The sequence below is a fragment of the Canis lupus genome, chromosome 16, assembly GCF_048164855.1.
Source record: "Canis lupus baileyi chromosome 16, mCanLup2.hap1, whole genome shotgun sequence".
NCBI lineage: Eukaryota > Metazoa > Chordata > Mammalia > Carnivora > Canidae > Canis > Canis lupus.
In genome coordinates, this window is record NC_132853.1 from 2,013,893 (window position 1) to 2,027,500 (window position 13,608).

Here is a 13,608-nt window from a genome sequence, read left to right on the forward strand (position 1 = left end):
ATGCTTACAACAGGTGAAGAGCCACCTCTAAAACGACTTTTAAGTATAGATCTTCATGATCTTTGAAGTTCAGAGTAAAAATACTGGATCTTATAGAAAAAAATTTCATTTAACAAAATCACTTTTTCCTTTTGTATCCTTCCTTATCTTCCAAAAATGGCTTACAACAAAGTCATTCCCAAATTTCAGCATTATGTAAAACATCCTTTATTCTGAGATTTCATTTTATTAACTTGAAAGCTTATAGCAGAGAAGTGAAAATGAGAGAGCTATATTTTTAAGGTCAATGTTAAACACCAATAAACTTCTTGACACTTGTTTCAAATACTTACAAAATGAGCAAATGATTTGGTTAGAATCTCTTACAATTCCTTGGACTTAATATTACTGTAAAATATTTTGCCTTACTCATTTCCTTTAACACTGTAAGTCCTGTTATCTGAAGACTTATGTTATTGATATACCAAAAAGGAAGAAAGATTGGGGAAGATGGAGGAGGGGAAAACATAAGTCAGCACATACCAAAGGAATAGGGTCCCAACAGTAAAACTGCAAACATAATTTCACTGAAGAAGCAACTTGCCCTCAGGAAGATACTATTTTAAAAAAAAAAAAAAAAAAAAAGAGCACTGATAGAAATTGTATTTTGTAAGCATATTAAAAGCTGTCAGCTTTTAAATATTTTAAATGCACACAAAAATGTGTACAGATGGACAACTTTTCTGCTCACATTAGTCTAGAAAAAAAATCTTTCATTATCAAGCTCAAAGTCCTTGAATTTTTTAAACTTAATTGTACCTCTATTTCCTAGAATTCACACCCAAAGGCCAAAGCTTTCCTGCCACCAGTCCTTCAAATCTGACTTGGACATTACACGGGAGGAGGCTCCAAGCCTCCCTGAGGTCTCACTCCTTTTACAACACACGAAAAAGCAGTCGATAATGGGCCCATGCTGAATTCGCTGCTCTCCACGTCTCCTCTTGGGACACAAGCCTAGCAGATGTGATAAAAACTGTGTCAGAGAAGTGGCTCTAGTTTGTGCTTTAATAACAACTTAAGCCTCTAAACCAATACAACCAAAGGACTAACAGAACTGGCTGTTACCTCTCTCTCCTGCCAATCTTTGAATATCTCTGAACTGAATTAGCACCTCTACCCACAACATCCCCTGCCACCCCACAAAATCCATTCTAATTTTAAAAGATAAATGAATTCAGCAAACACGTCGGCGGCACAAGTGTCTGGGCTGTGTGTGTGTGTCCTATAATTAAGCCCTAACACATATTTCATGCAGTTTAGATTTTCTCAAGGTACGATGGTGCATTCAGAGGTCCTAAAGGAGTGCCTGGTTTATTTCCTCTGATCATCACCCCAGTAACCATATTAACACGCACAACTGGTAGACTTACAGTTTTCAAAGAGCGGTTATGGGTCAAAAAATTATTTTTAAATATGCTCAACTACAGGAAAGAAGAGTGATATTCTGGGTTACTGAAACATTCTAATTATTAAAATTGATACCAAAGAATTTTTAAAGCCATGGGTGGTTATACTTTTAACTTGCAAGAATTCTTTGTCTTACCTAATGATATGGTACCAAAAAAATAGATTTAAATGTGTACTTCTGATAACATTTTCTAAATTCTATAATTCAGCCTTTAGATGATAGGTCTTTCTACCCAGTACCTTGAAAGCCTATTCAGTCACAATTGCATACCCACTTAATCAGCAATCATTGTTCTGGGATGCAGGACTTTGTTGTCAAGACAAGCACCAAAAACCTTTAAAAAATTTTTTTCAGAACTGGCATAAGAAAAAAGTGATCTTTGTCAGACAAGGACAAATTTATGCAAATCTTTTATAAACATTCACAAACATTTATTTAGCTTTTGAAATGTTGGCCTCATTTGAGAGCATGAAAATGAGGGGGAAGTAGGAAAACGCAAAGGACAGCTTAGAAGCTGGCACACTACATAAATATTCAGAAGGAAGATTATAGGATTCATGTTAGGCTGTCTTAGGCTTCTCCAAAGTCCACACAGAATAGCAAAGAACAAAACTAACGAGAAGTACAGCAGATGTTAGACAATGCATCAGCCTCTTTCCCTCTCTCACTTGGCTATACTTGGACGCTTTTATATTTTCTTTCAATATGGTTAGGTCATTCAAGGATTCTCCTATAGACTCTGTATTGTGGCTACAGATCTATAAGCTGGAGGTCTGTCAGCTTTCCAAAAGTTTCCAATGAAAAGGCATTATGCAAATTCTACCTCTCTTACCCTCTTTCAGGGGGGAAAAAAAGCCTCCAGTATGCAGTCATCGGAGTATTGGAAGCCCCAGCCTTCATTTCTGTATAGCTGTGTTTGCCTCAGGGCCACGCTGCTTGTTTTGACAGTGGATCCCCCTAGATAGTTGGGATTAGTCGAGCTTGTTTAGATAAACTTGAAATCAAGGCCTTCTCTAGGTAGACAGCTAGATGTAGCTACCGAGTTTCCAGCTGCCTCCTCCTTTCATCCCCAAACAACTGGAGATTCACAGTAGCTATCACAGCCACAGGCTATGTCACATACATAAGTACAAAATTAAAGGCTGCTAAAAGAAGCCTTTGTAAGTCTTAGTGCTAAAATAAGGAATCTGTACTGCTTAGTTTATACAAATTATTCTAGCACTACCAGTATGGAACTGAAATCATCGGTTAACGAGGCATATTAATCAAGGTTCCCAGCTTCTTCGGATAGACAGGATCATAGTTTGATAATTTATCTAACCTTCTGCTTCTCAGCTCTTGTATGAGAGTAATCGCTTAAAATGTTGAAAAGGAAATAATAGGCTTTATTTATCCAGTGGCAGGAGATGTCAGACACCATCAACAAACACTGGGAACAGACCATGAAGATCAAAATGTAAATATCAAATCTGTTTTTGAGAGAGAATTATTTAGCAATTGATTAGACAGGGCCTCTCAGAACAGTCATCTCCAATTACAGAACTGTTTCAAATCAACTTTTATTTCCCACAACTTGCAGATTCTAATAAAACGGTATCAGGAAGGCTCAAGAACTGAGGAAATTTATACTTGGAACAGATCAATGACATCTCATTATAGAGACAGAAGGCAGGTGATAGGAGACAGTATTGAAATTTTTTAAAGTATACAACTTAAATAGTTTTCTGAAATCTAATACTCAAGGATTAAAGAAAATAATACTCAAGGATTTAACTCCTTTGCAACTAGAAAATGTCTCTGCAGAGGGTCAGCAAAATGTAAACAAAGAAAATAACTCAATTCTACATATATGTTTTATTTTACTTAACTTGCTCTAACATGTAGATGCCAATGTTTACGTGAGGCTGGTATAAACTATAAACACAACAATAGTATCAGAATAGATGTAAACACTTCCAGAACTATTCTATGAGATACCATACAGTCCTGAAAGCCTTTTACCCTCTGACCACACGACCAAGTCACACAAGGCAGTTATCAATCAATCAAGAGTTAATTGATTCACCAACAAAAATATGTTCTCATAATTGAACAGCAAAGTCACAATTTAAAAGAAAAGCTTAATGACGTGCAAGACATTCTGGAACAGCAGTCATCACTTTGAGGTTTTCCTATGGAATTTCTGGTTCATTTCACTTACAAACTAAAGGAGTCAGCAAACTTTTTCTCTAAAGGGCTAGATATTAAGTATTTTAGGCTTTGTAGGACACTTACTGACCCTGTCACAGATTCTTCTGGGTTGGTGGTTTTGTTTTAAAACCATTGTGCGGGGATCCCTGGGTGGCGCAGAGGTTTGGCGCCTCCCTTTGGCCCAGGGCGCGATCCTGGAGACCCGGGATCAAATCCCACGTCGGGCTCCCGGTGCATGGAGCCTGCTTCTCCCTCTGCCTGTGTCTCTGCCTCTCTCTCTGTGACTATCGTAAATAAATAAAAATTAAAAAAATATAAATAAAAATAAATAAATAAATAAAACCAATGTGCTGGGGGCACCTGGGTGGCTTAGTTGGTTGGGTGTCTGCTTTTGCTGGGGTCGTGATCTCAGGGTCCTGGGATTGAGCCCCCTGCTGAGCAGGGAGCCTGCTTCTCCCTCTCCCACTGCAGCTCGCCCTGTTTGTGCTAGCTCTGTCTCTGTCTCATAAATAAATAAAATCTTAAAAACAAAAAACAAACAAACAAAAAAAAAACACGAAGAATCAATGTGCTAAAGGCCCTGTCTGCATGGAGCTTCTGATCTAGTTGGAAAGATGGATGCTTTACAAATGAATACAGAATATAGAATTTGACTATGACAGGACCTGTGAGAGAGTGCTCTATGACAGAACAACAGGGGCCTGAAATTAGATGGAAGTGTCATGAAACACCTCTCAGGAAGTGGCTTCTTGAGCTGAGACCTTAGGACTGAGCAGGGGTTCACCAAAGACTGGAAGAGGGACAGGGAAAGAAAGGCCAAAGAAAGTAAGAGCATAAGCAAAAGCCACTGAACAAGAATCCCTGGCACATTCAAAGAACTGAAATCACCCTGGCATGTTGAAGCAGGTGCAGGGAGTAAATGCAAGAAGATGAGGTTGGCGGGTGCCTCGGTTAAGTGTCTGCCTTCGGCTCAGGTCATGATCCTGGTGTCCTAGGATGGAGCCCCAGGTCAGGCTCCCTGCTCAGCGGGGAGCCTGCTTCTTCTTCACCCTCTGCTGCTCCCCATGCCTGTGCTTGCTTGCCCTCTATCTCTCAAATAAACAAAAATTTAAAAAAAAAAAAAAAAAAAAAAAAAGATGAGGTTGGATAGGACAGCAGGGGCCAATCATGAGGGGCTTTACGGGGAATGTTAAGGAGCCTAGACTGTATTCTAGTGCATTGAAGTCACTAGGAGGGTTTGAATCCTTTATATCACATTCGCAGGGCACTTCCTAACTTTGCCATAACCCCCAAGTCTTCCAGATTGCAAGGGGTTCACAAGCTATTCTCAGTGAGCTCTTCACTTGAGCTTTCACACCAATACTGCCGCTATCATTTCCAGCATTAAACTGTCCATAATCTCTGGACCCTACATTTCAACAGGAGGATGGAGACACACAACTGGGTGCTTGTCAGTCCTCTGACTCCTCTGAGAAGAAGAATCTCACATAGGAGCCTTAATAATAACCCAGCAGCATGGACAGGGATTACGGCTGAAGAGAATAACAAAGGAAATATAACAAATTTTAACAGGATCAGCTTAAATCTCTCTTCAGAACATGCTTCTAATAATCTGGTATTTCTTCTGAGATCCCAAAGTCCATTTTCCTGTACACAATGAAAGTATGACTTTTTACTGCAATAATCTGTTGTGTATCATTGCATGTAAGCACGCACTGATTAGAAGACTATTATTTTTCAGTACTAATAGGGGAAAAAAACCACTACCATCAACTATAAGGTGTATCCTAATTTCAGAGATGTAAAATGTGAAAAGTTGATGGAATATATTTATTACAGATTTGTCTTTTCCACTTGACCTAGTTAAGAATGGTGGGGATTGTATCCAGTGCCAGTGTCTAGTGGAGTACCTAGCACACAGGAACATCCAGTGAATGATGGTGTTGAAAAATGGTTAGATGATAATCTGGAGTTTTAGAAGGAAAAAAAAAAAAGCATTAACTGAGCACTTACTATCGCCAAGAACAGTGCTAATAGTCTACAGGTTTTCTTATTTAATCTTCATAGGAAATAGTGAGAGCACATGAGCCAAAGGAGACCTGAATTTATCAGAGAATCAATATTTACTCTTTTTTTTTTTTAATTAGGCTCCACACCCAACATGGGGCTAACTCATAACCAAACATGACAAGCTCTACCAACTGAGGCAGCCAGTTACCCTAATATTTATCCTTTTTCTTTTTTTTTTTTTTAAGATTTTATTTATTTATTCATGAGAAAGGCAGAGACCTAGGCAGAGGGAGAAGCAGGCTCCCTGCAAGGAGCCCCATGTGGGACTCGATCCCCAGAACCTGGGATCATGCCCTGAGCCAAAGGCAGATGCTCAACGGCTGAGCCATCCAGGCGTCCCTCCTTTTTCTTTTAATTTTATTTTTTCATTTGAGAAAGAGAGAAAAAGAGCATGAGCGGTGGGAAAGAGGCAGAGGGAGAGGGAGAAGCAGACTCCCTGCTGAGCAGTGAAGCCAACACAGAGGCTCAATTCCAGGACCCCAGGATCATGACCTGAACCAAAGGCAGACGCTTAACCAACTGAGCCACCCAGGTGCCCCCTTAATAGTTATTCTTGATATAAAAGTGAAAGGAAGAAACTATTAAAGTTTGTATAAATGTGGTATCAGCCATTTCTGTCAAAAATTTACTATATATTACATTACTAATAAATATAAGAATTATGTATATAATTTAAAGTATCTAACTATATAGAAGTTTCTTCTGATTTAGCCTTCATTATGTTCCTCGTATACCAGTGGTCATCTGCTCTATGAAGTAACAGCAGAAAGAGACTGACAAAGCAGCCAATATGCATCACATCCTGTTCTAGAAGTTGTACATAAGCTCAAGGATCCTGCCAGTAATCTTATGTGTTATAAAGATTATCAATCTCTTAGGTATGAACTGAACCTTAAAAGTGGAATAAAATTAGTTTCAGGTACAACATTGAAGTAACTTGCCCAACTACAAGTAGACAGTGAATGGAAAAGCTAACATTCAAACCCAAGTCCATCTATCCCTGGAGCTTAAGCTCTTCCCACAATCCTCAGCTTGCAGCTTTGTTGACTACAAATGAGAATCTTATTCTTGGTTCCTACTTGATTAGGATTCTGTCTCCACAGCTACAAATACTCTTGCAGCTACAACTTTGCAGTGGTAGCCCTCCATGCCGAATGAAGCTAATGCTTCTCTCCCACTTCACTTTCCAATTGCAGCAGTAGAGGGCAAGATTTGTGTTGTTATATCACAGGGTCTTAGGTTACAGGAACTGAATGTGCCAGCTTGCCCAGGACATCCTGGTTTGCTCATTATTTCTGTGTAATCCTGGTGCCCATTTCACTCTCAAAGGTGCCCTAGATTGGATGCTATGGTCTTCAGAATCTTAGAGGAAAAATCATGGCTTGTCTGGAGGGTACTGAAAGAACAAATAGCTGTTCTATCTGCCTTGTGATGGGAAATTGGGGAGTGATGTGAGAATACTTTTTATCATTTAGACTCCAGGCTCCTTATCCACATTAAAGACTTATCTATATTCTAAGGCTTAATGCAATACCAGACACATCATGAATTACATGGAAACAGTAAAATCTTCTCTTCGCTTCATTTTCCTCATGCTACATCAGAAAACATTTATTGAACTAGACGAATTTGGGTATTATGTATACATCACACCCACTTCTCCTGTCAGTTTTACAAAATTAGTATTATTTCCTGTTTTACAGATGAAAAACCATGAGGCTGAAAAAGTAAAGCCTTTGCCCAAAGGGACCTTTCAAAGCCAGATTTCCTATAATATGGGGATACTTAATTCAACTTTTCTTTGGGGAAAGAAAAAGAAAAAAGAGAAGAAAAGAGCATAGCACTTAAAATTTGTAGGGACAATGGTAATTGTAAGAAATAAGTGAGACAGGGCACCTGGGTGGCTCAGTTGGTTAAGTGTCTGCCTTTGGCTCAGGTCATGATCCCAGGGTCCTGGGGTAGAGCTCTGCATCAGGCTCCTTGCTCAGTAGGGAGCCTGCTTCTCCCTCTCCCTACTGCTCCCCCTGCTTGTGTGCATGCTCTCTCTCTCTCTGTCAAATAAATAAATAAAATCTTTTAAGTGAGACATGAATAATGCAAAGATTTTAGCTGCCATTAAATCTGTTTATTATAACATATATTTTAGAAATTCAGAAATACTTCTCAATTTACCAGCAGTTTAGATCTCTAGAAATGATAAGTATCTGGGAGGTTGGAAGAGTTCTCTGATAAAAATAATGTTCTCAACAATTTACAGTTTACACTTCTAAAATGGGATGTTACTAAAGAGGCATTATGTTTGAAATACATTCAAATGCAAGAATCTTAAAAGCCTCTGTTAGGTAAGATAGGATTTAATAAATATATGTTTTGGTTTGTTCTACCTCATTCAAATTCTGAACCCAAAGATCACGGTGTGAAGGCTATTCAAATAATCATTTATTATTACATACCAAATATTTGGCCAACTAATATCCACACATAGTACCAGGTGCTAGAGATATGGATGTGAAGCAGGCAAGAATCCCTGACTTCTTGCCTAGAGGAGGGAGAGGATATATAAACAACTACATGCAATAAAATGTTTTAGGTTTTCTGACAGAAGTAGGGTCAAGGAAAAGTAAGGTACTGTTAGTTTTACTGAGAGAATGTGAAAGACCCCTCAGAGGTGGTGACGTGTGATCTGAGTTTTGAGAGATGAGTATTTACTAGACAAACTGCTAGACAAGAATATTCCAGGAATAAAAGCAACATGAAACAATATCATATCACATATTTCACAAGGTTGATATATAAGTAAATGAGCTTCATTAAGCTCAATGATTTTTAAAAAGACCATCTTAGTTCTTTTGTAAATACCTTTTCATTTCTACCCACCAACCCCCACCTGCTATATACATTTGCACACCCAATACAGACTAGTCCACAGTCTGGCCTTCATCCTATTTCACATCTGAAATCTTAAACAGACCAAAGTTAGACAGTTTGAAATTATGGTAGCCAGAGGACTCTTAATTCTACTACATTTAAAAAAAATGAAAGCTAACACAATAGTACAAAGCACTATATGTGACCAAAAGGGCTAATTTACAAGGACAGTGGGACACATTACTAAATTTCTGAGGTTTCGAACATGCAAAGCCTCAATATACAGATTTCACAACTGAAATAAAATAAATTAAAAATAATTAGTTATTTGAAACCCCTTCATCACCATTTAAAGAGTTTTCATATTTTCAGTACATTTTAGAATATACTCAGGAACTGTTTCTGATTATATCTCTTCACCTTTACTTAACCTTTACTTACTTCACCTTTACTCTCTCTTCCTTTTGCGACTTACCTAATTTTGCTCTAGAACAGCATGGGCTTAAGAAAGGAAATGTTTCCCAGAATTCTTAGGACCTGTCAACTTCTGGAGGCAAAGGTTATCCAACATAATCCTAATACCCAACAAAACAAAAGCACTCATACCAGGCTATCCTGCTACCTTAAATTTGCCCCTAGTCAGGGGAGGCACTATATAGTTATTGGTTATTAGATACCAGGTATGATCCTGAGCACTTTTACACATTTCACATCATTTAACTCACAAAGGCCCTAGGAGGTCTTTATTATGATTATATCTAGTTTATAGATGCAGAAGTCAAAACCCAAAGAGATAAATCCCAGTAAATGACAGCTGGAATTCAGACCAAAGCAGTCTGGCCCCAAAGTCTATGCTCTACATCACCACTGTCATTCCTGCCTCTGACTCTGATTTCTGTAATCTGAACTCCTTAACAATTATGTCTGTGTATTACGTACTTCATACTCACAATTATTCACCGGCCCGTAATTTATCCTAGCTGCTGAGATCTTCTCAGCCTCTAACACTGACTATAGTCATTCCTATACTTGAAGAGTTCAGATTGACAGACAAATAATACAATGTAAGGAGTCAATGTTCCAAGTGCTCTCCAAGTGCTGAGATAGGGTGACTAATTCAGTCAGGGCAAGTTTCACAGAGGAAGTGATACAAGCAGGGCAATTAATGCTGAACAGAAGTATACTTGGGGGGGGGGGTGGAGGAAGAAGCTTGAGGAAGGCATATCAATCATAAAAATAGCTTCGGCAAAAACAGAGGTGGGAGAAAGCAATCCATGCTGGGAAATGGTGAGATGTTCTATGTCTGCTTATGAAGGGAAAAGTGGTAGGAAACCAAGCTGGAAACTGAGCCAAGGTCAAGACTGTGAAGAGCCTGAAATCCAAGTTTTAAGAAATCTGGAGTCAATCTTGAAGGCACCAGCAAGCCATCAAGAGTTTCGACTGAAGAGAAATGGTGTGATTTGATTTAGGTTTTAGAAAGCTATCTCTGGCCATCTTAAGGAGAGTAGTGATTATAAGGTCATTGGGTTACAGACCATTAGGAAGAGTACACAGGAGAAAGCTGAGAGTTGAATGCAGAGGGAAATAGAAGACTAGGGAGCAACCTAGGAGGGAGAAGAAACAAGACTTAATGACTACAGACTTGCCCCGATGAGCAACAGACACCGGTTGGTTACGTGAGACTAAAGGTAAGACTCAGACTACAGTGCTCAAAATCAGCCACAGTCCACTTAGTTACAATCATTGAGTAATTCACAAGAAACAAGACCATCCAATAGTATTCACAGATGTCTGAAATCTAGCAGGGCTTTTTTGGAGCCAGAATAAAACCAGGAGAACATTTCTAATAAGAATGTGTAAGTAAGGATTGCATAATTACCATTTCCTGGCGTTAGATTCAAGTAAGTAGTAGTAACAACGTAGCTGCATAGCTTGGCGTGCTTTCAGAAAGAATAGCTCAAAAAGAATTTGTCTTTTTAATGAGTTCCTTCTATATAACTGTAACAGCTGGGGAGTGACCAAATTGGGAAAAAAATCTTCAACTTAAAAGAAAAGCCTTAAGTCAGAAAATGTATCAATTTTTCAATTGAGTTTAGCTAAATGTTTAAGGTTCTGAAATACAGTTTTCATTAAGAAGCCAGTCCAACCCTATCGCATTCTTAAATTCACCCTTTTCTAGGAATGGGAGCAGGCAGGGGGCAGGGAGGACGATTCATGATATAGGTATGGCAAAACAGCAGTCCTTATGTACAAGGTGGTTTTTCTTCAGCAAATACTTTCAAAAGCATGAATTTTGACATTTAAAGTGATAAGTTTGACTTGTAACAACACAAGTTACAACATGAGAAGCAACACGTGACATACTTTTTTAGGATTGTTGTTTACCCATGCATGACCCTATCCTTGAAAAATTAAAACCAAGCCAATCATCAAGAACAGCACATTTTTAAACATATACAAGGAAGCAGATGTTTAATCTGGGATGCATTTATACATCTGAACTCTATCAATGAATCTTTTCAAAATCTATAATGTTGTCCATCAAAATGGCTACATTTCATGGCATTTGTGGATTCTGATGCACTCTTGAAGAAAGCTGCTTCAGCAGGGTGCTTTGTTGCTATTATGCTAAACAATCAGCTCCTAGGGTCTGAAGAGATTGAGAGTTTTTATCTGTGGATGGGAAAATTACGTTTCCATCTACAATCCCAGACTGCCAAGTTACTAAGAAATATGGAAACTGACCTTTCTGAGCAAGAGGTATAAAAATCCAAAAATCAACAGTGACTCTTAGAAAAAGCACACATCTAAAACAAACTTAAAAGATGATCTTCTTTATAGGCAGCTTCAAGACTTTCCCACTTGGCTTTCTCGGTATCACTCTTGTTAACTTTACTACCTTCTATGGCTTCATAGCATAAAGGACAAGAAATTGCAGAATTGTGATTACACTGTGGCATCACTACCCAAAGATCTTAGTTTTCAGAGACATCACCAATTTCTGGCCACACCACTGTTCTACAAACCAACAAAATGACCTGAACGTGCATTGCCCTTATAGCCTACTAGACAGTAGGGTCCTTCAGGGGAAGGGTAGAATCCACTTTTTCTCACCTCCTCTTTACTTGGTATGGTGCCTGGCTCATATTCTACGGACACTACACTTATCAGCCTCTCATTCAATTAAGGCATAAAATCAAATCTACTCTCCTAGATAGCTTCTGCCACCAAAGACAGACACAAACAGGGAAAAAAAATCAGAAAATGCAGCCACTAATAAGTCAGTCTTTTTAAGGTCAGGTTGTAGAGACATTTTAAAGTGTAATCCACTTGACCCTTTTATAAGTAAATCCTCTCAGTGACAGTCAAATGAATCAATAAATTGTTCCATGTATATGGTATCATAAAAAGTTTCCAGGACCAAACTGGACCTCACCATTTAAAGTGGATCAAATCTGAGTAGTCTGTATGAGCAGATTGGAAGCATGACAGCACCCACACTCTGGAGAAGAACGAAGGAAAAAAAGGAAGCTCAAAAGTTTCTAAGAGAAATGGGATACGCCCAGGTCTGATTCCATTCTCTGTGAGCTTGATGAATGCAACACCCAAAGGACCACGAACCCAAAGTCTCAACTCTAATTTAAAGATCCCACGGCTTAGACAAGTCACTATAGAAAGACAAGCAGAATCTTTCTGGAATCAATGTCACATTTTATACAAACAAGGTACACTGCTGCTTATGGTTCTCCACCTACTAACAATGAGAAAAATCGAATTTAATTATTTGTCTTAAATTTTGTATAAACATTAGACATGTATGTCATATTAAACAATGTCAGTATGAGACTTCCTTTCACAGTAACAAAAGATTTAGGAGCTGTGGGTTTTATCTGCAATTTTCTTATGAGATAGTTTTCTTGCAATGAATCAGGGCATGGACAAGTTTTGAATAGAAATGTTTAGTCTCTGGCTCATCAAGATTTAGAAGAAAATATGAACGTTTTGAAACACAGGAGCTCACCAAAAGAACAAGGCAATCACCAACATACAAGTAGCAAGTCTTAATTAAATATTATCTTTGTTTTCTTTCTAATCAGAATCTTCCAATCCATTTACATAGGCTATACTATGAATAATTGTGAGCTTAAGAAATGTTTTCTTTAGAGCATACCTGAAGTATGAACAGATGAAAACTCCATATTTAAGCAATTACATGCAACTCACAAATGCCAATTTCCATCACAATTAGCCTAAGTTATGCAACATATTTTTGTTCCTTTTTAGTATATAGGTGATGTATGTTTTTATAATTTGCTTAACTGCCTATAGTGAAATTTTAAAATCACACAGACCATATAAAACCATAAAAGAAAGGGTACCTTTTTATTTTTCCCAATGTACCATGTTTCTACATTGCATATAGAGCTTGTACAAGCAACACTGTGTGTTTCTATATAAAGATTTCCATAAAATTTTTATAGTTTCTATAAATGCATAGATTGTTGGTTTCATTATAACCTCTGTTTCAGCGCCAGTGGAAAGAAAAATTACCTGCAACCCTAAACAGTGAACTATATATACATAGGGTAAGTAAGTGTGCTCAGACCTCTATTCAAAAAGCTCTAAGACACTGGCTATATTTCACCAAAATATATATGAGTGCACTGAAGAAGCAACTTCTAGTACACTTACCCCTAAGCACAACTCTTGGAGCAAACAGGCAATAAAAAGTGCAATTGTGAGAACAAATCATTAATTCTACATGTTTTAGTACAAAAGGTAATCACATTATAACTAATATGTTTTAAAATGGTATATGTAATGCCTATTATACTTGACATATTACAAGGCTATTTATGGAAATCTTCTAATAGATTACTGTAGCTTTACCTCAAGTTATCCCACAGTACATGTTATAATTACTAAAAGCTCTTTTCAATCTGGAAAAATCATATAATGTTTTGAAACCAGAGATGGGATTTGGATGAGAATGGTGACCATATTTTGCTAACATGTTAATTTAACTATCCTTC

The 13,608-nt window shown here is 37.9% G+C and overlaps 1 protein-coding gene across 19 annotated transcripts in view; it reads right to left on the reverse strand.

Moving 5' to 3' along the window:
* DENND1A (DENN domain containing 1A) overlaps positions 1-13,608 on the reverse strand; it is a 508,126-nt gene that overhangs the window by 362,987 nt on the left and 131,531 nt on the right. The window contains exon 1 of one of the 19 annotated variants that reach the window (XM_072777857.1): positions 3,726-3,785. The exons of the other annotated variants lie outside the window; for them this stretch is intronic. Coding sequence (XP_072633958.1) covers positions 3,726-3,770 — 45 coding nt within the window. The 5' untranslated portion in view covers positions 3,771-3,785. Of the gene's footprint in view, positions 1-3,725; positions 3,786-13,608 lie in introns of those variants that run through there. 19 annotated transcript variants of the gene reach the window in all.